The sequence below is a fragment of the Cricetulus griseus genome, chromosome 2, assembly GCF_003668045.3.
Source record: "Cricetulus griseus strain 17A/GY chromosome 2, alternate assembly CriGri-PICRH-1.0, whole genome shotgun sequence".
In the NCBI taxonomy this organism is placed as follows: Eukaryota; Metazoa; Chordata; class Mammalia; order Rodentia; family Cricetidae; genus Cricetulus; species Cricetulus griseus.
The window spans coordinates 314506458-314532981 of record NC_048595.1 but is presented as its reverse complement, the minus strand read 5'-3'; the positions used below and the strand labels follow the sequence as shown (position 1 = coordinate 314532981).

Sequence of the window (26524 nt, the reverse complement as noted above, 5' to 3'; positions counted from 1 at the left end):
GTAGGCGCCACGATGAAGGAGAGGAAAATGGTCTTAGAACTTTCTTCCATAGGGAATGGGATGCCATCCAATGTTTAGAAGAGATAACATCAACAGGACTGTGTTTTGAGAAGGCCATTCTGGTGACAGTAGGTGACTGAGGTATAGAGCAGTGTGGCTGAGTGAGGACACCTGCTATGAGAGCAGGCAAGAAGAGGAAGGCCTGGCACATTCAGGGGCAGTACAGAATTCAGAAGGCTTCTGGGAAGCATTAGCACTTTTCTGGAATGAAACAACTTTTAAAGTTCAGATCAGGGACTGAGTATGTAGATCAGTGGTGGACCTCTTACACAGAGCCTTGATTTTGACCTCTAGCACTATAGTAAACAACCAATCAAACAGACTTTAACATTTAGATGAGATTGAGTTTATTAAGGAAAAAGATAATTTGACAAATTTAAGGTTTTTCTGTCCCTGGTATCATTGGCCAGGAATAAGGTCATTATGGAAGGAATGGAGCCACAGTGGAAAACAGATGGGCAAAGGTGTGTAGAGTCCTGCTCCTCTGGGTACCACTTCTGTGATACCCAGCTGCCCATCTCCTCCCATCCCTCTCTCCTCTTCTCTTGTATCCCTTTCTTTCTCATCTACACACACTCACTTCCCAAGTTCCTGTATAATTTATTCCTTTCTGTCCCACTGTGTGTCGTCCCTGTATTTCTGCTCTTTGCTTATGCAAAGGACATTTCAGCTTGTGTGTCTAATTGTTAAATGAGCAATTACTTGACTCAGAGAATCTCAGAGTATAAATGAAACAAAACACAGACCACACATTCCCTAAGATCTTGAAACAAAGATGGTGTTCAGTAAATAAGTGTCTAGCACATATTTCTGTGCTTATGGCATATACTACAGAATTTTATACTATTTTAATCTACCTTCTTTTGAGCTCCCTGAGGGCTCTGTATTAATTTTAGATCTTAAGTGCTTAACATTGTACCTGCTGTAGTAAAATTCAAATGTTCCAAGGCTGTGGTCGGTATACACCTATAACTATAATACAGGAGCAAGATTGATGGAGGAGGATCAAGAGTTTAATGACAGCCTGAGCTACAGTGTGAGACCTCTTCAGGGAAAATAATTCATATTTTGGCTTTAATTCCTCTTGCCTATGAAGGTTCTGTGATTGACTCCTCATTGGTCAGGTCTGGAATCAGTTTGGTCATCTTAGTGTCCATAGCTGCCCTTCAACCCCTCCCATTTCCTTCTGTGACTAGCAGTCCTGCCCCAACCTGAACAGCTGTGGGATTGACCTAGTCAAGAAAGAAAGTATTGGAGTCAGGTGGGCCATTTGCTCTGATGGAGATGCACCAGCAGCCCAGTAACATAGCTCCATTTATTATACATAGCTGAAAAAGGAGGTGGGTTAGTTAATATCTCTCTCTCTCTCTCTCTCTCTCTCTCTCTCTCTCTCTCTCTCTGTAGGGAAGCAGTCTCAAGATGCAGTCATCCCAGAGGAGAAAGCTGTGGTTGACATTTCTGAACACATGAAAGTCCATACTGCACCAGAGGAAGGCCTTGCCATTCCCATAGATCTGAGGCATTGGGGTCCGGGACCAATGCTCATGTCATGAATGCTCATTCATACAAGGCTACATTTGCTCCCCACATGTTCTCACGTGTAAAAATGACCAACTATAGTTACCAGCCTGGAAACACAAAAGGATAGGTCCTTTTCATGGGAAAGCAACATTGCCATGCAAATAAACAGTGAATGCTTTGGTGAAGTGATAGCTGGATGTTATGGACTGACAAAGTGTGGTCAGGAAATTGTGAGGCTGTGTTTGCCACAGAAATCCTGGGACAAGGCATTCTAGTTAATAAACTAAGCCTGTATTAGAATAAACTATGTAGGCTTCTTCACTTGACTTCCTTCCTGTCTCCTTTAGTTTTGCCTTTTAGATACCTATTAACCAGAAAGTTTGTAAATAGCAAGAGGGGTGTTTTAGAAACTCTGGTCTTTCTAAAGTGGGACTCATTGGTATTTAGGGTTGGATAAGAAGTGGCAATTCCCTTGGGGATTAAGAAGAGACAAATACTTGTAGATTCACTGTTCAACCCTAGAATTTCTGAGATGCATCATCAGGTCACTGCCTCAAAGCTTGGCCACTAGACATATTCTAGAGTATTGTGATTGATGGTGTTGCTAGTGGGCCAGGTTCTAATTGATTTGAGGCTGTCTGAATTCCATTCAGCTCCCCTACTGAAACCTATTTGCTAGTCTCAGTCTAATAGTGTTAACCCTTAACTTCAGATGTGCTTTTAGTGTGTTAAAAAATAATACCATGCAGCTAAAGTGATTGCTAAGCAGTTAAAAGCACTGAATATTCTTCTAGCGGACCTAGGTTCAATTCCTAAGCACTCACATGGCAGCTCATAAACACCAAGTAGATGTCTAATTGACCTTGCTATTAACACGAATAAAGCATTTTAAGTGACACATTATTCTCCTGTATTTCTAGCGATTGTCGATGATGAAAGGCTGTCTGCAGAAGAGATGGATGAGAGGCGGCGGCAAAACATCGCATATGAGTACCTGTGCCACCTGGAGGAAGCCAAGAGGTAAGATCCAGGTTTAGTCTGTCTCTGTCCCTGTTCTTGGAGCTTAGCCTTGGGGTAAGATTGTGGGATCTGATGATCGGAAGTTTCCTTAATGGGCCAACAATTCCAAAGAATTGTTGGGATTGTAGATGGCCAGGAGACACTCTGTCACCCATAATTTAGATTTGGACACACCTGTCTTGCCAGTGTCAGGTCAGCCATGGCAGGACTGACCCAGTTCAGTCAGCCCTTGATCACAGCTGGATGGGTACCACACCCATCTGTGCATATGCAGGTAGTAATGCAGCTGTGGTCTTGTTAGCAGCCTGTGAGATACCATTTTTGGTCATGCAGAATTGAGAGAGGTCCATGTCAAGGGGCCAGGGGAGGCAAATCTTCGTTCACCCTGCCTCAAAGCCTCCCAGGAAACTACAGGACAAATTAGATTATTTTGGATTCTGCATCTCACTGGCTTGGATGCAGGGCAGCAACAGTAACTTAAACCCTTCTTTCCCACAAGAGTGTCCTCAGGAGGTCTTTTTGTGACCTCCTGTCCATGATGATAAATGTTCAGTAAAACAATGGTCTATGTGCCTGAAGTCCATGGGTCACTAAACTATGAAGCAGGTTTATGACTGCAATCTCCTTAACTTGTGTGTGTGTGGCCACTTGGGCATGTTGTCTGTGAAATCACATTGACTCTTTTAGACTCTTTGGATTAAGTAAACGCTGGCTGGGTTCTCCTCGGAGAAAGTGAAGATAAAGAGTCCAAAGTGCAAATGCCTCCTTAGGACTCTGCCCTTTGCTGAGCCAGTGCTCCTAGTTACCGTCCTCTTATCTACACGGCCAATAAACACTCAGTGAAGTGGTCATGGATGGGAATTATTGCTGGTCACTGATAAGTAGTTGTCTATAGAGTGAGAAAGGAACAGAATTTTACTCAGTATTTTATAAAATACTAATCCATGGTTGAACTTGGCATTAACATTGCTTCATTGGGGTTCTCAGTATTGTTTCATCTTTTGACAGTGCCATGTAACTTTGTGCTTTAATAACCAACTTCCCCCCCTTTTTATTAGAAAGAAAATTACTTTACATGTCAATCCCAGGTCCCTCCCTCCCCTCCTCCCCTGCCCCCCCCAACTAACACCCTACCCATCCCATACCCTTTCTGCTCCCCAGGGAGGGTGGGGCCTTCCATGGGGGTCTTCAAAATCTGTCGTATTCTTTGGGCTAGGGCCTAGGCCAACCCCCTTGTGTCTAGGCTCAGGGAGTATCCCTCCATGTGGAATAGGCTCCTAAAGTCCATTCCTATGGTAGCAATAACTACTGATCCACTACAAGAGGCCCCATAGATTTCCAAGGTCTCCTCACTGACACCCACATTCAGGGGGTCTGGATCAGTCCCATGCTGTTTTCCCAGCAATCAGTCTGGGGACCAAGAGTTTTCCCTTGTTCAGGTCAGCTGTTTCTGTGGGTTTCACCAGCTTGGTATAGACCCCTTTGCTCAACAGTCCTCCTTCTCTGCATCTGGATTTCAGTTCAGTTCAAAGTTTAGCTGTGGGTATCTCCTTCTACTTCCACCAGCTGCTGGAATAAGGCTATAGGATGGCATATGAATTAGTCATCCATCTCATTATCAGGAGAGGGCATTTAAGGTAGCCTCTCCTCTGTTGCTTAGATTGTTAGTTGGTGTCATCGTTGTAGCTCTCCAGACATTTCCCTAGTGCCTAATTTCTCCTTGAACCTATAATGTCTCCATCTATTATAGTATATCTTATCTTGCTCTCTTCTGTTCTTCCCCCAACTCAACCTCCCTGTTCCATCATGCCTTCCTCACCTCTCCTCTCCTCCCCTTCTCATTCTCCTAGTTCCCTCTCCCCTCCCCACATGCTCCCAATTTGCTCAGGAGATCTTGTCCCTTTCCCCTTCTCCAGGGGACCATGTATGTCTCTGTTAGGGTCCTCCTTGTTTACCAGCCTCTCTGGCAGCCTGAGCTGCAGGCTGACAATCCTTTACTCTATATCTAAAATCCACATATGAGTGAGTGCATACAATGCCTGTCTTTTTGTGACTGGGTTACCTTGCTCAGAATGGTTTCTTCTAGTTCCATCCATTTGCCTGCGAATTTCAAGATTCCATTGCCTTTTTCTTCTGCTAAGTAGTACTCCATTGTGTAAATGTACCACATTTTTTCTATCCGTTCTTCAATTGAGGGGCATCTAGCTTGTTTCCAGGTTCTGGCTGTTACAAATAATGCTGCTATGAACATTGTTGAACATATGTTCTTGTAGGATTGTGCTGCTTTTGGGTATATGCCTAGGAGTGTAATTGCTGGATCTTGTGGTAGGCTGTTTCCCATTTTCCTGAGGAATCGCCATACAGATTTCCAAAGTGGCTGTATGAGTTTGCACTCCCACCAGCAGTGGAGGAGTGTTCCCCTTTCTCCACATCCTCTCCAGCATAAACTGTCATTGGTGGTTTTGATTTTAGCCATTCTGACAGGTGTAAGATGGTATCTCAGAGTTATTTTGATTTGTATTTCCCTGATGGCTAAGGATGTTGATCACTTTCTTAAGTGTCTTTCAGCCATTTTTAGATTCCTCTATTGAGTATTGTCTATTTAGTTCTGTACCCCACTTTTTAATTGGATTATTTGGTGTTTTGGAGACTAGCTTCTTGAGTTCTTCGTGAATTTTGGGGATCAGCCCTCTGTTGGATGTGGGGTTGTGAATATCTTTTCCCAATCTTTGGGCTGTTGTTTTGTCTTGTGTCCTTTGCCTTAAAGAAGCTTCTCAGTTTCAGGAGGTCCCATGTATTAGTTGTGGATCTCAGAGTCTGTGCTACTGGTCTGTGCTACAGGAAGCGGTCTCCTGTACCAGATCGTTCAAGGGTATATCCTAATTTCTCTTCTAATAAGTTCAGTGTGGCTGGGTTTATGTTGAGGTCTTTGATCCATTTGGACTTAAGTTTTGTGCATGGTGATAGACATGGATCTATCTACAGTCTTCTACATGCCGGCATCCAGTTATGCCAGCTCCATTTGTTGAAGATGCTGTCTTTATTCCATTGTATAGCTTTGGCTTCTTTATAAAAAATAGGGCATTCATATATGTACAGGTTAACATCAAGGTTTTCAACTGGATTCCATTGCTCTACCTGTCTATTTTTGTGCCAATACCAAGCTGTTTTCAGGACTATAGCTCTATAATAGAGCTTGAAATCGGGGATGGTGATGCCTCCGGAAGTTCTTTTATTATGGGAGATCCTTCCATTTTCTGGTACCTTCTTTAATTTCTTTCTTTAAAGACTCAAAATTCTTGTGATACAGGCCTTTCACTTTTTTGGCTAGTGTTACCCCAGGTATTTTATGTTGTTTGTGGCAATTGTAAATGGTGATGTTTCTCTGATTTCTTTCTCAGCACACTTATCATCCATGTATAGTAGAGCTACTGATTTTCTTTTCTTTTTTTTTTTTTTGAGTTAATCTTGTATCCTGCCACTTTGCTAAAGGTGTTTATCAGCTGTAGGAGTTCTCTGGTAGAGTTTTTCGGCTCACATATGTAGACTATCATTATCATCTGCAAACAATGAAAGCTTGACTTCTTCCTTTCCAATTTGTATCCCCTTGATCTCCTTTTGTTGTCTTATTGCTCTAGCTAGAACTTCAAGGACAATATTGAAGAGATATGGAGAGAGAGGACAGCTTTGTCTTGTTCCTGATTTTAGAGGAATAGCTTTGAGTTTCTCCCCATTTAGTTTGATGTTGGTTGTTGGATTACTGTATATTGTTTTTATTATGTTCAGGTATGTTCCTATTATTCCTGATATCTTAAGGACCTTTATCATGAAGGGATGTTGGATTTTGTCAAAGGCTTTTTCAGTATCGAGTGAGATGATCATGTGGTTTTTCTTCTTCAGTTGGTTTATATGGTGAATTACATTGACAGATTTTCGAATGTTGAACCAACCCTGCATCCCAGGGATAAAGCCTACTTGATCATGGTGGATGATTTTTCTGACATGTTCTTGGATTTGGTTTTCCAGTATTTTATTGAGTATATTGCATCTATGTTCATGAGGGATATTTATCTGTAGTTCTCTTTCTTAGTTGTGTCTTTGTGTGGCTTGGGTACCGAGGTAATTGTAGCCTCATAAAAAGAGTTTGGCAATGAATCTTCTGCTTCTATTGTGTGGAACAATTTGAGGGGTATTGGTGTTAGCTCTTCTTTGAATTTCTGGTAGAATTCTGCACTGAAGCCATCTGGCTCTGGGCTTTTTTTGGTTGGGAGACTTTTGATGACTGCTTCTATTCCCTCAGAGGTTATAGGTCTGTTTAAGTTGCTTAACTGTTCTTGATTCAATTTTGGTAAGTGATATCTGTCCAGAAAATTGTCGATTTCCTTTAAATTTTCAAATTTTCTGGAGTACAGGTTTTCAAAGTATGACCTGAAGATTCTCTGGATTTCCTTGTTATGTCCCCCTTTTCATTTCTGATTTTGTTAATTTGCATGTTCTCTCTCTGCCTTTTGGTTAGTTTGTAAAGGTTTTTCTATCTTGTTGATTTTCTCAAAGAACCAATTCTTTGTGACATTGATTCTCTGAATTGTTTTCTTTGTTTCGACTTTATTGATTTCTGCCCCCAGTTTGATTATTTCTTGGCATCTACTCCTCCCGGGTGAATTTGCTTCCATTTGTTCTAGAGCTTTCAGCTCTAGACACAGGATTATTCCATTTTTTTTTTTTTTTTTGTATCTGTTAAAGTTCTATAGATGTCTGTTAATCCCAATTGGGTCATAACTTCCGTTAGTTTCTTTGTGTCTTTGTTAAGTTTCTGTCTGCTGGTCCTGTCCAGTGGTGAGAGTGGGGTGTTGAAGTCTCCCACTATAACTGTGTGAGGTCTTATTTGTGATTTGAGTTTTAATAATGTTTCTTTTACGAATGTTGCTGCCTTTGTATTTGGGGCATAGATGTTTAGAATTGAGACTTCTTCCTGATGGATTTTTCCTGTGATGAATATAAAATGGCCTTCTTCATCTTTTTGATTGATTTTAGTTTGAAGTCTAACTTGTTAGATACTAGGATAGCTACCCCAGCTCGTTTCTTGGGTCCATTTGATTGGAATATCTTATCCCAACTCTTTACTCTGAGGTAATGTCTGTCTTTGAATACGAGGTATGTTTCTTGTATGCAGCAGAAGGATGGATTCTGTCTTCATATCCAATCTGTTAGCCTGTGTCTTTTTACAGGCGAGTTAAGACCATTAATACTGAGGGAAATTAAGGCCCATTGAGTGTTTATTCTTGTTTGTTTTTGATTTGTTGTTGGTAGTGGTATGGTATGTGGATTTACCCTGATTTTTCTTTTGGGTTTTCATAAAGTGGGATTATCTATTGCCTATGTTTTTCTGAGTGTAGTTTATTTCCATAGGTTGGAGTTTTCCTTCCAGTACTGGATTATATATAGGGCTGGATTAGTGATAACATATTGTTTAAATCTGTTTTTTTTGTGAAATATCTTGTTTTCTCCATTTATATTGATTGAAAGCTTTGCTGGGTATAGTAGTCTGGGCTGGCATCCGTGTTCTTCTCAGAGTTGGTAGAATCCAGGTCCTTCTGGCTTTCAGAGTTTCCATGAAGAAGTCCAGTGTAATTCTGATAAGTTTGCCTTTATATGTTACTTGGCCTTTTTTCTTTGCTGCTCTTAATATTCTTTCTTTATTCTGTATGTTTGGTGTTTTAATTATTATGTGACAAGGGAACTTTCTTTTGTGGTCCACTCTATTTGACGTTCTGTAGGCTTCTTGTACTTTCATTGGCATGTCTCTCTTTAGGTTGGGAAAGTTTTCTTCTATGATTTTGTTGAATATGTTGTTTGCACTTTTGAGTTGGGTTTCTTCGCCTTCTTCTATACCTATTATCCTTAGGTTTGGTCTTTTCACAGTGTCCCATATTTCCTGGATATTTTGTGTTAAGGATTTGTTGGACTTAAGATTTTCTTTGCTTGATGAATTTATTTCCTCTAGTTTATCTTCAGCATCTGAGATTCTGTCTTCTATCTCTTGTATTCTGTTGGTTATGCTTGCATCTGTGGTTCTTGATAGTTTACTCAGCTTTTCCACTTCCAGCATTCCCTCAGTTTGTGTTTTCTTTACTGTCTCTATTTTAGTTTTCAGGTCCTGAACTGTTTCCTTCAGCTGTTTAATTGTATTTTCTTGGCTTTCCTTGCTTTCTTGCATCTTTTGGTTTGTCTTTTCTTCCATTTCTCTGAAGGATTTTCTGATTTCCTCTCTTAGAGTCTCTATCATCTGCATGAAGTTGTTTTTAAGGTTGCTTCCAGTGGGTGCAGGTGGTGTCTCTTCCTTTCCTGGTGTGTATGAGTCCGGGATTCTCTTCAGGTGGCTGCAATTGGTTCCGATACTCAAGGTGGGTGCAGGCAGGTCTGAGGCATTGGCTCTCCAGCTGGGCGAGAGAGAGCAGGACTAGCACAGAGATGTCAGCAGACTCTGGGTTGCTTGGTCCTCAGGGGTCGAGTCGACCTGCCTGCAGACCCCTGGGCAGGAGTTCCCAGAGTAGGCAGGCGGAAGTTGGGCCCAAGTCAGGAGCCAAAGTAGTTCACCCCTGCACTCTCTGCACTCTGCACTGCCTGGGGGCAGAGTAGCCCAGTGATCTCAGCAGAGTCAGAGTCCCTGGGTCTTCAGGGACTGATTCAGTCTGCCTGCCAATAACCAACTTTTAAGAATTATTTAACAGGCTTGTAAAGTCTACATTTAGGTCAGAAGACACCAAGAGTCCTCGCCACTGTAAGATTATTGAACACACACTCTCAGTCTAATTCTTGCTTAAAAAACAAGGAAGAGATTCCTGGCATCCCACGATAGTCTGAGAATGGTGGGAGGACTTCCCTTTTCTTTGCTGACATATGTTCCACACCCTAGGTGTGTGCTTTATTTTGTGCATAAGTGGGAAAGAGTGTCATGGGGGAGAGAAGCATGACCCAGAGAGTTGGTAGACCTGATTTCCTGGTCCCAGCTTGCACTGTGTGACGATAGGTAGGTCATCTAACCCAATGGGGAAGTCCCATTTTGCTCTGTAAATTGCATGGTAAGGACACTACTACCTGTCCCTCCTTCCTGATTTTGTTTTATTTATTTATTTATTTATTTTTAAATCACTAAAAGAGGGGAGAGTATTCTGTGAATGCTGGTACAGGCCAGACATTTGGTGGTGTGGCAGTTGCATGGCTATCTCTTCAGTGTGACAAAGTGTCAAAACTGAACATTTATGGCTTGTTATCCTCTTCAATATTATTGCAGTTATTGAGTTTTTCTCTTTTACATTTTTATCATGAAGATAACCCCAGATTCTTTGAAGAAAACTTTCCTAGAAAGAGTGTCTTTGAAATAATGGATCATAAGAACATAAAGTTTTCAGAGTTGGGGAGATTGCTCAGTATTGCTTGCCATACATATTACTAATAGGTGTTCTATCCCCAATAAGATAATAGTTTCTTCGCTGACACAGTAAGCCAAATCAAGCCAAACTGAAAAAGTGTAACAACAGGTTTATTTGAGCAAAACAATACTCTGGTGGGTTCTCTAGCCCCAGAGATTGAGGCCAGAGAAGTCACATACCTAAACTAAAGTTTGGAGATTATATAGGTTGTGGGAGGGGTGGTGACATGTCTGCCACAAGCTGGGTTTGTACCCAACTATAGTCAAAAGGTGAACGCTTAGGTGGGGACTTGGGCGCTGGCAACTTCAGGGAAGGAGGCTGCCACAGCCACCAAGAATGATGAACTGGGCCGGGCAGTGGTGGCACACGCCTTTAGTCCCAGCACTTGGTAGACAGAGGCAGGCGGATCTCTGTGAGTTCAAGACCAGCCTGGTCTACAAGAGTTAGTTCCAGGACAGCCTCCAAAGCCACAGAGAAACCCTATCTCAAAAACAAAAACAGACAAACAAAAAGCCGAACTGGGCTTTTTGGTGTCTTCCCTTTGTTTGGAGATTCTCTGAGCATGGTTTAGAGAGAGAGAAAGGAATAGGGCTGAGCTGGAGGTTTCAGCCGAACAATGACCACCTGAGGTTAGATTCCCAATAACCTGAAGCTGGACATGGCCCACTCCTGGAGTGAGATGGGAGGCCAAGCTGAAAAAATCCTGGAAGCCCCCAGGCCAGCTTTCCTGGCATGATCAGTGGTAAACAGCACAAAATCCTGTCTCAAAGAAGGTGAGGACCAACCCACAGTTTGCCCTCTGACCTCTTTGCCTATTGAATGTCCACCTTTACAAGAAAGCACACATTTACATACCAACTTTCTAAATTGGTCTATAGGCTTAATGAATGCCTAACTAAGTTCAAGCTGCTGTTCTGTTTGTTTGTTTTGTTTTTTTAGTAAGAGAGTTCCATAAAGAAAGCACAGGGACTGGAGAGATGCTCAGTGGTTAAGAGCAGTTGTTGCTCTTGCAGAGGACGGGGCTCTATTTGCAGCATCCACATAGTGGATAACAACCATCTGTAACTCCAGTTCCAGGAGGATCCAGTTCCTTCTGGTCTTGATGGGCACCAAGCATGTACATGCTACACAGACATACATGCAGCCAAAACATGCATGTAAAATCAAATGAAAAAGGAAGCACAAAGATGGTATATCTGATTAAGGACTTGCAGTGTGAAAAAATAAGAGACTAATTTTAAAATGGACAGACTGGGTGCAGTAGTACACATCTTTAATCCTTTATCTTGGGAGTCAGAGGCAGGGTTATCTCTGTAAATTCAAGGCCAGTCAGGTCTACATAGAGCTATCCAGGCCAGTCAGAATTATATCATAAGACCCTGTCTCAAAACAAACAAACAAACAAACAAAGCCCCCTAATTTTAAAATGGGCAAAAGTTAGGAATAGACTTCTGGAACGCAGATAAACAAATGACCAATGAAAATGTGGTAAAATATTCCATATTGGTTACTAGGATACTAAAAATTGAAGCAATGAGCTACTACTTCATATTACTTGTAAATGGAGTTCTTAATTGGTCTAGATAATAAAAAGCTGAAATCAGATATAGAGGGAAATGCTGAGAGATCAGAGAGAAGGAGCGAGCCACAGCACACCTTACCTCCTAAGTGTCTCTGCAGAGAAGAGAGCAATTTCCTGTTTCTCTCTTCTTATATCCTGTTTCTGCCAACCTACTTTACTTCCTGTCTGTCTGTACAGACCTTCAGACCTCTATGGTTAGCTAGTGGCAAGCTCCATTCTCTGAGCCCCAGACAGGCATTATTAGTTCAAGCAAGATATCACCACATAGCGCCCTTTTTTTTTGTCTAAAATTTAAAAAGGTTATAATTCATATAAGAAAAACTATATACAATAGGTACAATAACTATATAATATATACATGGCAATTATATATATATATAATACTATATAGTATATATAATACTAGACATTAACAATGTCTAGTCAATAAGCATATGACATTCTGAGAAAATACTTCATTATCTATTCTTTCTTGATGAGTCCAAAGTCTTGTACCTAATTTACTCTCTTTTATAATTTGCATTATCAAATTATCTTTTAATGTCTTTTAAACCTATTACACTTAATACATCCTTAATGAGTTTCTTTACTGATTCTGGTAAACATGGAAAACTATAACTATACTATTTAGTCTTCAACTCCTTCAGAGACCCAAGAAGGAAATAATATTAACTGAGTAAACAGGAAGTGTGAGCAAGCGACTTCCAAAAAAAATGTGAGAAATGACAGAAACAGCTGGCTGCCTGGACAGTCACCCAAGATTGCTCTGAAATGTTGGGGAATCCATCTTTGGCCTATAGGCCTAACTTATCTGACAGACATGTGAACCAGGATAATCTGAAGGACTGGACTGCCTTGTTTTGGCAAGGTTTGTAGTCACTGATTTTGGTGTCCTGTTTGTCCAATTTGGACAGCATACTCTCAGCAGTTGAGGCAACGGTACTTTTCTTGCTCAGTGGCTTACCTTTATCACAAAAAAACTCCATGTGTAGTTCCTTTGATGCCCATCATCTTCTCTGATGTAGATTGGTGCTTCCTGGAGCAAAATGTCTCATTGTCATAAAAAAAAAAAAAAAACCTATGTGATTAAAACATGTTAAATGCCATATTCTGTAGATCTCTGAAGTATTTGAAGATGACCTGTCTTTCTATCAGTTTGACTTCATAAACATACTTAAAGTAACTACAGGTTGACTAATTACTAGACTACATTTCCTAATTGTACTATATAGTTGATAATAATAACTTTCAAGGACTAGAAATTTGTATTACATAGTTAAATGAGTGGTATAGACACAATACCTAGAATATTAGAGACATAGAAAAATTAATCTCAAATTTGTATCAATATACAACACTTGTATATAATATACAGAAGTCCAATCCAATGTAAAATGTTTAAAACTAGTAGTTGCTTTTTAAGAGTAGATTCAATAATCTTACCTTTTCATCTCAACATCTCTTTATCTTCCCTTTCTTCTTTTCAGAGTGGATTCAGTAATCTACCCTTTTTATCCTTTAGCTGTGACACACATGACAAGTTATAACAAATGTTACCAAAGATGTGGATTGTTGGCTGGATTGTAAAATGGTGTTGCTACTTTAGAAGTATCTGGCGGGCCTTTAAATTATTAAGCATAAAATTGCCATATGATTTAACAATCCCCATCCCAGGTATGTACTCTTGAGCACTTAAAACCTATGTCCACACAAAAATGTATATCCATGTTAGTAAAAAGTTAAAGTCAACCCAAATTCATCCACCATGAATTAATGAATAAACAAAATATAGCATGTCTACACAATGAAATAAAGTACAGCTATAAAATAGGATGTACAGATTCATGTTATGATATTATGAACATTGAAAATATTAGACTAGACAAATTTGTAGAGGTGAAGGCTATTGGTAAGGCTTGGGGTGGGGGGTTGTGAGTGACTGATGATGGACCTGGGATGATAAAAGATGTTCTAAAATTGGCTGTGGTGATGGTAGTATAACTTTTAAAAACACTGGATTACATACAGACTTTGAAGGATGTGTTATCTGATATGACAATTATCTTCATAAAAGAGATTGAAACTTTTAGGCCGTCTGGTTTGGAGAAGGCCCTCAGTGCAGCTCTTAAAGCAGATGAGCTGGCAGAGCCTGAGTGGGTGCTTGGGTTTCTCACAAGGCTGCAGTCATCTCAGGGTTCCCAATGGGCACATCCATTTCAAGCTTGTTGAGTGCTGTTGACAGGACTGAGTTCCTCACATTGGACAAAGGACCCCTGTTCTGTCTGCTAGTGGGTAGAGCCCTTTCCTTCTCTCAGTTGCTAGCCATTGGGGCATAGCTAGCAAGCATCTACCTCCAGAGTGAGCGTGTAAAAGGCAGGATGGAAGGCAGGGTAGTCTATAACCTATTTTGAGATCCTTTCTGATGTGTCTTGCTGATTAGAATCAAGGCTGTGTTCAGAGGGAGTGGGGTGCATAGAACTGTGTGAATATAAGGAGACCTGGGAAGGGTGGACACCTTAGGAGCTACATTTCACACCATGTGACAATCTTCTTTGCTATTGACCACAGAACCAACACATTTAGCTGGGGACAGAAGGGGTATATCATTTTGTTACTGACAGACACCCAGCCAGGAATTGGCTGATGTTTTGGTTTTGTGGTTATGGTACTAAAGTCATCACTACCTTGGTTTTTTTTCCTCTTGGTTTTAATTTCGAGAGTTTTTGTTGTTTTAATTGCGGGAGATAGAACCTAGGGCCTATCTTTCCATTCTATACACGAGCTTTTCCACTGAGCCACACTTCTAGTCCTGAGCTAGTTCACTCTTACAACTTAAGACTTACAACTAACAACTTAAGACAGATGTTTAAGTTTTCTTTTCAGATATCCTGCAGCTGGCTATATAGCTGTTTTGTGGTGTGAATTTTGCAGACACAGGACTGGGCAGGCGTGTGCTGCTCCTATGGGCCCTGAAAGGTTCTTGCCGATGCTAGAAATCCCATCGCTCAGAAAAGTTACTCCTTTTATTTAAAGAATTAGCACTGCTGAGGGCTCCTTGCCAATTATGTAAAAATATATTTGAGTCATGAAAATGAGTACATTTTAAGAAAGTCAGTCCTTTGTTGGGACAACTATAAAAAACTTGAGACTGAGGGTTCAGTTTGGGAGAACTCTAGGCTAAAGAAGGAAATCCAACTGGGGCCATAATGAAGGTCAGAGAACAGGAGAAGAAATCTTGGCAAGAAACGGACAGGGAATTTGGACATTATAGTTGAACATGCAGTTATGAATGGAGCCACTATTGTGTCTAAGGTCTCTGTGGTATCTTATTTCTTTTTTAAGGAAGGAGAAAATGCATACACAAAATTATGCTATGCTTACTCTTTTCTGCCCTGAGTTTAAAAATGTGTGTGTCAGCGGGGAGGGGGGAAGGAGGAGGGCTTCCCTTTCTGAAGGTCTTGTTTAGAAATATTGTCTTAATAGAGCTAGGTATGGCCAAGCTGTTCCCTGTATGTCTAAGCCTGGGGTGGGCTTTTGTTTTAAATGTGCCCTGGAAACAAAACAAAACTTGGGTGTGAGTGTTTTTGTGTCCTGTTTACAATTCAGAAACCAAAAGGAGACCTTGTTGATTAATCAAGTCTCAAGTGCTAACCTGATCTAGCAGTGGGTTAGAGAATAGAGAATCAGGCATGAAAAGAGACGTGCTTCAAATGTCTAAGCAAGTAGAAGCCACAAGTGCGGTTTGGGCGCACAATGAATAATTGTGCTTACTTAAAAAGAAAATGGTCATGCCTGGGAAATACTTCACAGAATGGACTGAATTCCCCCTTCATGCTTGGGCTTCTTTGTCCTTATTCTTAAAGACACCCTAACCTTGGATGCGCTTGCAAGCACAGCTAATAAAAATTTGGAATTTGGAGGGTGATACCTTGGTATGCAGTTTATTGAGAGACTTGTTGCTCCATACCTTATTTAAAGGAATTTCTTAATTGTATTTGTAGGCTATAAACAGCTTTCTTGTTTCACTGACAACTGCATCTCCCTCCCTACTTTGTCCCCCCAGATGTGCTGAGGGAAAGAGAAAGAACACAGGGTTACAGCTGGTGCAATAGGAAGGGTGGCCAGTCCACAGCAGTGGTCCTTCTTAGGTCTGGCTTCTAGCTGAGAGGGGGGCCTGCTGTAAGGATCACTGGTCTGTTTGGGGGTTGTTTTTCAACCCGTTTGCTTTGGCAGCCACATGAAGCAGAGTTTTACCCTTTTTGACATGCCAGCAGTGTACCTAGCAGTGGGGAAAGGAATAGTTTCCTAAAAAAAAAAAAAAAAAAAAAAAAAAAAAAGGACTCAGCTGGAGTAACTTGGAAAAGAATGAGACATGGCCTTAGTGGGCATCTTCATGGGACAAAAAAAGAAAAAAAAAGTCAGGATGCTGGCCAGCTCTACTGCCAGCCTGCAGTAGTTAGGGCAGAAGTGAAGATGTTAATGCTGAGGTCCAGTTGTGTGGTAACCAGGGGGAGGTACTATGGATTTGCAGTTGAAGGAGTGTCGATTAAGGATGTAAAGGAAGAAACCATGGGATTTGGCAGAGGGCCAAGTGTGGGCAATAGAGGACATTGGGAAATTGCATGCTTGACTGATTTATGACTCAGAGGAACTCACTTTGTGGTCTCTATCAGCTAAGCCTGGCCATGGGACACCTCTTTGGAAGGGTGTTTTGGTTTTAGTCCACATGTTGTGTGATCTAGCTATGTCTCTCTGTTGGATAGGTACCTGGCAGGTATGTTCATGTTGATCATCTCAAGCCATGGACAAGTTTAGCAACTGATATTTGACTCCAATGTTTGTATTTGTTTCTCAGGCTCTTCAATGTTGGAGGCCTGGGAGGGGCTTGAAACTTTCCACGGTCTCAAATGTTCTTTACAAACAAGTTGTCACATGAGTGACTGTTTACAAAGTGCCATACTCTGAGCACTTGCCACACATGGCCTCAAGTCTCCCTGCCATCCCGGGGAGCTGGGAAATCCTCACTTTATAGATGAAGAAGCCAAGTCCTGGAAAGACGTTAGTGTCTGTTCAATGTCACAGCCAACAAGCCACAAAAAAGCCATATAACCAGGTCTATCTGATTTCAACTGTGTGTATTAAAATATAAAATATTACCCCACTATTTCCTTCTTTCCTTCCTCCCTCTCTCCCTCCCTCCCTCCCTTCCTTTCCTTCTTTCTTTTTCTTTATTTTTTCTTTTTTTGGAGACATGGTATTGCTACATTACCAAGGCTGGCTTTAAGTTTGCTATATAGCTGCAGCTGGCTCCTAACTTGCCTTAGTCTCTAAAGTACTGAAATTCCAGACATTCATGGCTCCCAAACCTCTATGACTAATTTTGGTCAGCTAGTAGCTAGCTTTACCCTCTGATTCAAAGCAAACTGTCCTACAATACTTGATGGTTTCTTCTTAAATTTAGAGGGTTAAGTATCATTGCCCATTTAGGACTCTCTCTCTCTCCCTCTCCTTCTATCCCTCCCTTTTTCTGTTGCTTCTATTATTTGTTTGTTTCTCTCTCTATCACAGCTCACACTGGCCTTGACTTTATGATCTTCATGCCTCAACATCCTGAGTGTTGGGATTACAAGTATAGGCCACTGCTACACCTGACTCAGGTTTGTCTGAGTGCTACTGTTGGGATCTATTCATTATGGAAGGCTTTACCTTGTATGTAACTTGTTTCTTCTTTCTTTCTTCTCCTTCCCTACCTCTTAATTTCTTTAAACATTTATAGGAATTTTCAGTTTTCTGTACTACAGACTTTCTCCTCATTCAAGAGAGTCTTCATTCATTGCTATTCTTGGTTGGGTCTGGATTTCTCACTCAGTTCATCAGTCATCTTCTTGCTTCTGCCACTATTCTGCCACGGGTTTCACAGTGTGCTTGGCTTTTTGTTGAGACATCAAAAGGTATGAATAGCAAACACCATGGCAGTCTCTTCCTTCCTGTATGAACCAGATGCTGCCTCACGCTGTGATGCTTAAAACTCATAAAACAATATCTTTATTCACAGCACAGGCTCCAAGGGAAGCTGCTGGGGTGGAGCCTCTGTAGGAGCCTGACTATTATGGGCAGACTCCTTAAGTCTTCTATTTTAGAATGACTGCAGAGTCTCAAATGGTCTTTATTTGCTTTCTCAGTATGAGTATCATGTTCCTCAAATAGGGGCAGGTCCCCATTCTGCATGCAGAGCACCTAGACTCAGAGAAGTTCATGATATCCTTTATCCATGGTTGCTTTAGTGGTAGGTTTGGGATGAGGGAAAATGTCTTCTGATTAGTTGTCAATGCTCTTTCACTCTGTGGGTCCCTCCAAGTTTCCTATTTATCAGGAAAATATTAGCTAGAAAGCTCAACAGTGGAAATGGATATTGCATTTACTTGATTAATTTGATTCACGTTCTTAGTTTGACACTGAATTCCTAGTATTGGGAGTTAGCTGTGTGTATGTCTTTGTCATTTGTCTGTCCTTTTTTCTGACAAATTCAAATCCATTTAGGTGTTAGAACAGGAATCTAGAAATTTATATCTCTAGTTATTTCAAGTTCTCCCACACAGTCTTGCCTAGATTGGTTTAAATATCCCTTGACACAATGACCATGGCAACTCTTTTGTTTGTTTGTTCTTTTGTTTTTTTAAGACAGAATTTCTCTGTGGTACCACTGCAACACTTGTAAAGGAAAATTTAATTAGGTAGCTTATAGTTCAGAAGTTCAGTCCATTATCATCATGATGGGACATGTTGACATGCAGGCAGACAAGGTGCTGGGAGGTAGCTAAGAGTCCTATATCTTGCACAGGCAACAGGAAGTAGTCTGAGATACTGGGTGGTATCTTGATCATAGGAGACCTCAAAGCTCACCCTCATAGTGACACATTACCTCCAAGGCCACACCTACTTCAAAAAGGCCACATCTCCCATTAATGCCACTCCCTTTTGGGGTCATTTTCTTTCAAATCATCACAGGAGGTGATCCCCAAGTTCAGTTACACCCTACATTAAGGTTACATGGTGCTTAGAAGACTGATCCCCACAGTGTAAGTGCAGTCCTAGGAGGGGGGTCCAAGGAATCTGTCTCCCTACCTACCTACCTACCTATATTTGGTTTTGATTTCTTGGTTTTACAAGCCTGGGTTTCTCTGTGTAGCCCTGGCTGTCCTGAAACTCACTTTGTAGACCAGGCTGGCCTAGAACTCACAGAGATCCACCTGCCTCTGCCTTCTGAATGTTGCGATTAAAGGTGTGCCCCACCACTGCCTAGCAGAATCTATATTTTAATATGATGCTCAGGTGAATTTTGATGCCACCTGAAGTTTGAGAATTGTGCTTTTGGAGTGAAGACAGAAGTACCTTTTGTTGATGATGCATCTGCTTCTAGCTTTTCCACCTGGATTTGATCAAAGAATAGAGGATTCTGCCTTATTCTGGGATGGGAGGGGAGAGGCAGGGTATTGAGGGCTACACTGATGGGATGAGAGGGTGATAGAGTAAGAACCAAAAAAAAAAGAAGGAGGAGAAGAAGAGGAGGAGGAGGAGGTACTTCAGTCAGGATAGACAGAAAACCAGAGCAGTTCCTAGGAGACAAAGTTGTAAGTTTTCTTTGCCAAGCCAGTCACCAGGTTCATGTTACTTTTTCTAACAACATAAGGGAGGGGAAATGAATGAGGTAGCCAAGCCTCAGGATGAATATAATGACTCTGACAAAGCCTAGGACACCAAGACCCCATGCTGTTAATACAAACATCACTGGAGTTAGGCAGCCTTGAGGGACCATCTGGTTACTAAGGCTAGTGAAGCCAGAATGCCTAAGAGGGGGCTGAGGTGATGAGGATGAAGAGCAGAATCCCTAAGAAGAAGGAAGTGGAGGCCAGTAAACAGGCTGTAGCCAGAGATTTGGAACCCTGCAATGCAAAGGTGGAGTATTTCCAGGTAGTGATAAAGTCTAAGGTGTGGTGGAGCCGATGTGGAGCTGTATTAACGCAATGGAGGTGAGATGGGAGGAGAAGTCTGGGTGCTACTCACCTTCTTTAAGCCACCAGACACAAGTAGGCCTGGAAGGAACACTGTTATCCTGGTGAGAATGTAAAGTCCAGGAGTTTAGGCCATGTATGATAAGATTAGGATTGACAGTTGCTAGTCGGTCAGTCGTGAATGGAGGCAGTGTAATCTAGAATGTTGGGGAAGACAGTGATGTGTGTACTTCAGTCCTGTGAGTCAAGTGATTTGGGGGACAATGGCCTCTGACTTGGGTTGAAGTGGTATTAGAAGGGAAAGATAAATCTATTAAGTAGGCAGGGCAAGCTTAAGCAATGGGAAACACAGTTGTATTTTGTATAGATTGGGGGTTACAGAGGCCCTTGGGTAGGAGTTGGTAGATTTTGAGTGGGACTAAGGGGAACTGAATGATCAAATGAGTGTATCTAGAAGAGGTATGGGTCAGCTTTTCTACTGGCATTAAGTTAGAGGCTGGAACTACCCCAAAACAGTTTAGTTGGGTGACTGCAAACCCAGTTCTAAGGTGCAAATGGAGGTCTTCATTTCAACAAACTGCTCTGGTAAAATTTAATGCACTGCTCTGGAGGGAAGGGACCAGCATCTATTGCTGACAGTTTCTCAGGTCCAGAGTTAGACTGTGTCTCTGTTTATATTGCACATATACATGTAGATGCATTGCACATGTGTGCATGTGTGTATAGAGGACAGAGATCAACACTGGGTAACCCTCAACTTCATGAAATTTGGGGGCCACACTCACACCATAGTGGTGTTGTGATGCCTCTCCCAGGTGTAGTTTCTGGAGAACTGGATGCCCATCTCCAGTTCATGGAGGCAATGTGTCTGGAGCCACTCTGGATGCACATTACAAAATAAAGATCTCAAAGGACCTCTGAGCATAGAGTCCTGGTCCTTGACCAATATCGGGCTGAGATCACTTCAGAACTACCCTCGCTGTGAAGCAGACAGATGTGAAGATGTGGAAGCTCTCACAGTAAACTGCGTGTGCTTGGACATTCAGCAGCTGAGTCGAGGAATGAAATCAGTTCACTTATATGGTATAGAATATTTCTGTTAGTTTTGAAAAAGGAGAGAAAATGAGTGGACAGAGCATTGTTTTCTTCTTGTTGTGGGTCTCCCAGGCTGGGTATTGACAGGGGACAAAAGGGAAATGCATAGGTTCAGCCAAGTATAGAAGGAAGAGAAGTGAAGAGGTGTTTGGGTCATTCTCTATACTCACAGAGCATACTAAGTGTGTAGGAGAGGGGCCAGGCAGGAAATTTGCAATGGCTTTGTTAGAGTGTGTGTATGAGAAAGTGACAGATGTCAGTCTGGTCATATAATAGATGATAATGTATTATACAGAGCTGGTTAGGCCTAAGGGGTGAATGGAGAGGCAGGTCTTCTCCCAAAGCCCCCTTTCTTTGATTACCATAACTTTTTTCTTTTCCTTTTTTTTTTGCTAATTCCTTTTTTCTAGAGTCATTTTCTTTCTCCTCTTCTCCTTCCATTTCCCTCCTGTGAAAAGTCTACTTTATCTTCAAAGAGAACTCTGAGCTCATACTTTCTCTGTAGCTTTTCTTGACTACTCAAGCACTAATGGTTTCTCATTGCAGTGCCCAGAGCCCTCACAGTCCATATAACTTTTGGGACATTTGTTAATAAAATGGCAGGTGGAGGAACCTCAGCTTTCCTGTGTCATACATACACAGGTAACTTCAAATGTTATGATTTCCCCCCCAGTGAGTTGTCTCATCTTCTCAAATGACCTTACCAGCTCTCCCCACCTTCCTTAGGGGATTTTTCTTGGGTGCAGAGGTAAGTTACCATGTCAATGAAACATAGCGAGTATTGACTGAGACTGTAAGAGAATTTATTATAAATACACAGTACACTGACTTACCTGTTGTGCTGCTATAACAAAATTCCAGAGGCCAGACATTGAAGTCCAAATTGAAGTACCGGCATGGTTGATGTCTGGTGAGGCCCCAGGTCTGCTTTCAGTATGATATTCATAAAGAAGTTGTCACATCTAGGTCAACAGGTACCTCTCTTGGCAGCAAACCTACGTCTCTTTTGTTCTTTTCTTTTAATCAAGGACTTAGTGCTGCACTGAGACCTGGTGGAATTTGATAAGACATGTCCACACTACTTAATTTTATGAAGGCAGTACTGGAGCAGGGAGGAGGGTAGTACCAACTTACAGACCAAATTTGATTCACAGGAAGAGCAAGGCTCAGTTATTCACTCCATACAGTTGCAGAAACAATGGAAAATAGGGTTATCAGAGAAGTGTTAGGCAAATGGCATGATCAGGCACCATGTTTATCTGGCCTTGATTACAAGGTGTGGAGTTCATAGGCTGACTGTGTTCTTCTCAAACAATGGATGAAGCTTGGAGGATTTCCTTCTTGGTTCTCTCAGCAGCTGTATGATCTTGAGGAGAACAGTCTTGAAGCACCGTTGACCACCTTTGTAAAGTGGACCCAAGAATACATACCTGCCCCATGTGTATATGTTGCAGCATTACGATGTGAATGCCAGGCCAAGAATCAAGCAGCATGGTGGTGTAAATTGTAGAATGTGGAAACAGAGAACAAAATGACTCCTAAGCTCCATTGTTTATTATAAAAACATTTTCAGTAGTAGGAACAGCTGTGAATCAGGCATCCCAGCTTAATTAGAGTCCAAGAATGTGCACCTTCAGCTGCTTTTTATTGGTGCTGTTTGCACATTTGCTTCTGTCTAGCACAAATATAGGTGGAGTGGGTTTATGAAGGGAAGAATGAGAATACTGTAACATCCTACAAGTACAATCTTCCTTCTGTAAACAGTGTTTTTTCTACACGAGGTTCAGGACTCTCCTAGCACCAAGAGGGAAGGAAATAATTGTTTCCACATGGAAATTCATGCGTGTGGTTAATTACATCTTTTCACGGTAAAATATCCATCAAGGAGATTCTCAGACCAAAGTATAGCAAATTCAGCTCAAGATACAGTTCTTCCTGCCAAGATTATCAACTCCTTCAGGAAGGAACATGGGGTGATTAAAGAGAGTTGACTCATTGGTGTTCCTTGGGCAGAGCCAGAAGTCAGTCACAGCTGTCACAGGTAAACTGGGCTTCCTGGAGTCAGGTTTCCCTTCTGAACATCTGGAACACACAGACATCCACCTTATCTGAATTCTTAGAAAGCTCATTTGAGTTTAGGTCCTCACTCCTACATGGTGGGTGCTGTGTGTGCCTGCTTTTGCCCAGCCTATTCCCAAGATTTTGTCCCATTATTCTTGCCTCCATACCTCTGCTCTCTAACACTGTCCCATGCAGGGGACTTCAGTAAATAACTATTTGGTTCCCAGAGCCTGTGGAAGGAAAGGAATAGATGACTGAGGATCTGGTGAATATCTTTTTCCTCTTCCCAAGAATCTTCCAGCTTCAGGTATTGTGAATGCTTTATCTGTTCCTGTTTTGATTTTTTGCTGTATCTTTATTAGTTCTTTGAGAGTTTCATACAATACATTTTGATCATATTCAAACCTCCCCTAACTCTTCCCAGATCTACCCCCTTTCTCTACCCACCTAATTCTGTATTCTCTCTCTCTCTCTCTCTCTCTCTAAAAACTCATTAAGCCCAACTTGTGCTGCCCATAAACTCTTGGGTATATGGTTTTCCACTAGAGCATAGCTAACCTAAAACAGGCCACATCCTTAAAGAGAACTGGCTTTCCCGATCCTACAAGCTACTGATTACCAATAGCTCAACTAGGCATGCCCCCTCCGCTTCCCGTGCTGGGATTTGTCTGGCTTGAGTTTGTGCAGGTCTTGCACATGTTGCCACAACTGCTGTGAGTTCATATGCGACACTGCCCTGTTGTGTCTAGAAAATACTGCTTCCATGCAGTCATCCACCACCTTGGCTCTTACCGTCTTTCTCATCTTCTGCAATAATCCTTAAGCCTTGGAAAGAGGAGGTATGATGTAGACATCCCCTATGGTGGTGAGCATTGTTTAGTGTCTTCTTCTCTATGTCTTGATAAGTTGTGGCCTCTGACAGGCAATGGCCTATAATGTTTTGGGGGGTCTCTGGGACCTGATTGCCCAATAACTCCAAAAGAGGTAACCCATTCCTGCCACTGGGCTTTTTGTTAGCCTGTGGAGTGTATTAGGGGCATTGTTGGCTCATCACAGGGTAAACCCACTCAAACTATATATATATATATATATATATATATATATATATATTTCAGGAAGTTTCTACAGTAGTAAGTTCCATTTGACTTTTTCAAAACTTCTTTAGTGTTAATTATCCCTCCTTGCTTTTCCTACTGTATTCTTCCCTCTCCCACTCCAGTTTAACCGACCCTTCCCATTATTGTCCTGTATCCATTTATACTACTGTTTCTGTCTCCCCCTCCCTTGGGAGTCCCACCCCCATGACCCTTGCTAATGTCCTGACCTATGTATGTGAATGACACATACATATCTGAAGATCCAGCGAGTGAGAGAAGAACATGGGTCTAGGTCACTTCACTCAGAGTGATTATTTCAATCCGCTATTTCTCCATCTATGTATCTGTGAATCTCAGGGGTAGGCTTTTCTTAACAGCTGACTAGTGCTGTTTTCTCTTCCGATCACATAAGTCTTTTGCTTTTTAGCAGCTGAATTGTGTGAAAACTTTATTTAAAGTAACTATGGCTGTAGTTTGGGCAAGGAGTAAAAGCCTTCGTGACTTTTCGGGGAAGAACTGTAGGTGGTTTGAGGTCCGAGACTATCTCCTTGATCATAGTTTTTCCTTCCATCACTCATGGGATATTTGAGTTCCAGTTCTCAGTGAATATGTAGTGGGCAAGACTGAATCCATCCTGGGTCCCAGGCATTTCATTGTGTATGTCCTTTTTATTTTTTCTAAATGTGTATCTAAGCTGTGTTCCACAGGAAAAGCAAAGAAAGATTTCAAGGGACCAAAGAGAGCAGCGGTGGCATGCACTATCAAGGCTTCTGAGGGTGGTTTCACACAGGTGCCAGTCTGTTGTTAGGTGAAGAGGAATCTTCTAGTCCAGCTGTTGTACATGTGTGGGTGGGACTCTGGCTGCTAGGAGAAGCTCTGGAAGGCCTCTCTCAAAAGGAGGGTTGTCTGGGTATCAACTGGTTTCTGTCCATCAACTTGATGCTTTTTTTTCTCCAATTCCAAATGTCTGGTGCTCATTCCTCCTTTATGGAGTGTTCTGTCATCTTCTTTTTAATAGAAACCATCTCTCTGTATAGCATAGTCCCTATAGGGGAAGGGGGTCTCATGTCCCCATGATCATAGAGAAGGAACCAAAGTTGGAGGTCTGAGCTGCTATTTGGATGCTGGTAAGGTCCCAATGTGCCCTCCTTGGCCACCCTTCATTCCACACACTTCCCTAGTGTGAACTAAATGAGTTGGCAGGTGTGTGCCGCCAAGAGATCCTGTTCCTTGGAGCTTATGTGTGGTGGGCAGGCGTGATCTTTTACATTGTATTGGGTTATGTCGTATTTTTAAGATAGGGAGTCACTATATATAGCCCATGTGGGCCTCAACCTCACCACCCTCTCACCTTAGCCTTCTGAATACTTGGGCTTATAGGGCTGAACCACTGTGTCTAAACTTCCAATTAATTATATTTTAGATGTTTGATATATTTAAAACACATTTTTCCTTTGTGTCTTAATTGGGAGTTTCTCACATCCAATTATCCTCGACTCCCCAACACGTACACTCATTCTGGTTTTAATTTCTGTGAAAACTTAGTCCTTCGTGTTTGGATTCACCTTTTTTTACCCTTAAAAATGAAGCCAAGGCTCAATTAACAAGAGTTGCTATGGCAACTTTGGTGCATTGAGCCTGTGTTCCAATGCAAATATGTTCAATAAGTTTGAGCAGTAGATTTCCTTTAGAATGCAGAGGAAGAATTGACTTTGGTATAAAGATATCCACTGAACCCTCAAGAAAAGAGTTGCCAGGGACTAAAAATACACAAGGTTTGTAGCTTGTATAACTTACCATGGAAATTTTTAGCCATCTTTAAAATAAAATCAGTCTCATTTAGTTACATAAATATTATCATCTTAGATTTTGCTTGATCTATACAGCATGGATTTAAAGTTCTGCCTACTCCCCCATATGATTCTATCCATTGATTGGCTTGCGATATTAATTATAGTTCAGGCTTTTATTAAATTTCTCCTTGAGGTTGAAATAAGTTCATTTTCTTCTTTGGTACATAATTTTCAGACCCTGAGGCACATTTATTGGCAAAATATGACATTAACTAACTATTCCTAAAAGCCCACCAGCTGATGATTAGGTACAATTTTCCCAAACAATTATGTATTATTTTGTCAGTTCTGTAGACTTTACCCCCTCAAAAGCTATTTTCCTTCTTCCTTCTTGTTTCCCACACTGAGAGTGTTTTCTCACTAGCATTAACCTGGGCCATAATAAGATACTTAAATGCTTATTTAGTCACTGCCACTTATCACAACAGGGTGTTGCCTGTCAAACACTGTCTTTTGATGGTGCTATGTTTACTGGCTGAATGATGTCTGTGTGTGTTTATTGATATTTAGTTTGTCAGTTTGAAGAAGGGGTACAGTTAAGATTAAGACAAAAGTTGAGCTATTAATATCAATATTCCTTTCCTTCCCTTTCTCCCTTCTTACTCTTCTTTCTTCTTTCCTCCCTCCCTCTCTCCTTTTCTCCTCTTATGCAACAGAATTGCAGACTAGAAAAATGGGATCTTTTCCTTCTCAAGTGCTAGACATGGTCTTGGGATAGAGGTCTCTTTAGCTTGATACTGCATCATCTGCCCTTCATTCTATCCTGGTGATATTGCTGTAGGGTACAGCT

At 41.5% G+C, this 26524-nt stretch overlaps 1 protein-coding gene across 1 annotated transcript in view; it reads left to right on the top strand.

Annotated features, from left to right (window-relative positions):
* Iqgap2 (IQ motif containing GTPase activating protein 2) overlaps positions 1-26524 on the top strand; it is a 271719-nt gene that overhangs the window by 45939 nt on the left and 199256 nt on the right. The window contains exon 2 of the mRNA XM_027401697.2: positions 2502-2601. Within this exon, the coding sequence (XP_027257498.1) occupies positions 2502-2601 (100 nt within the window). The remainder of the gene's footprint in view (positions 1-2501; positions 2602-26524) is intronic.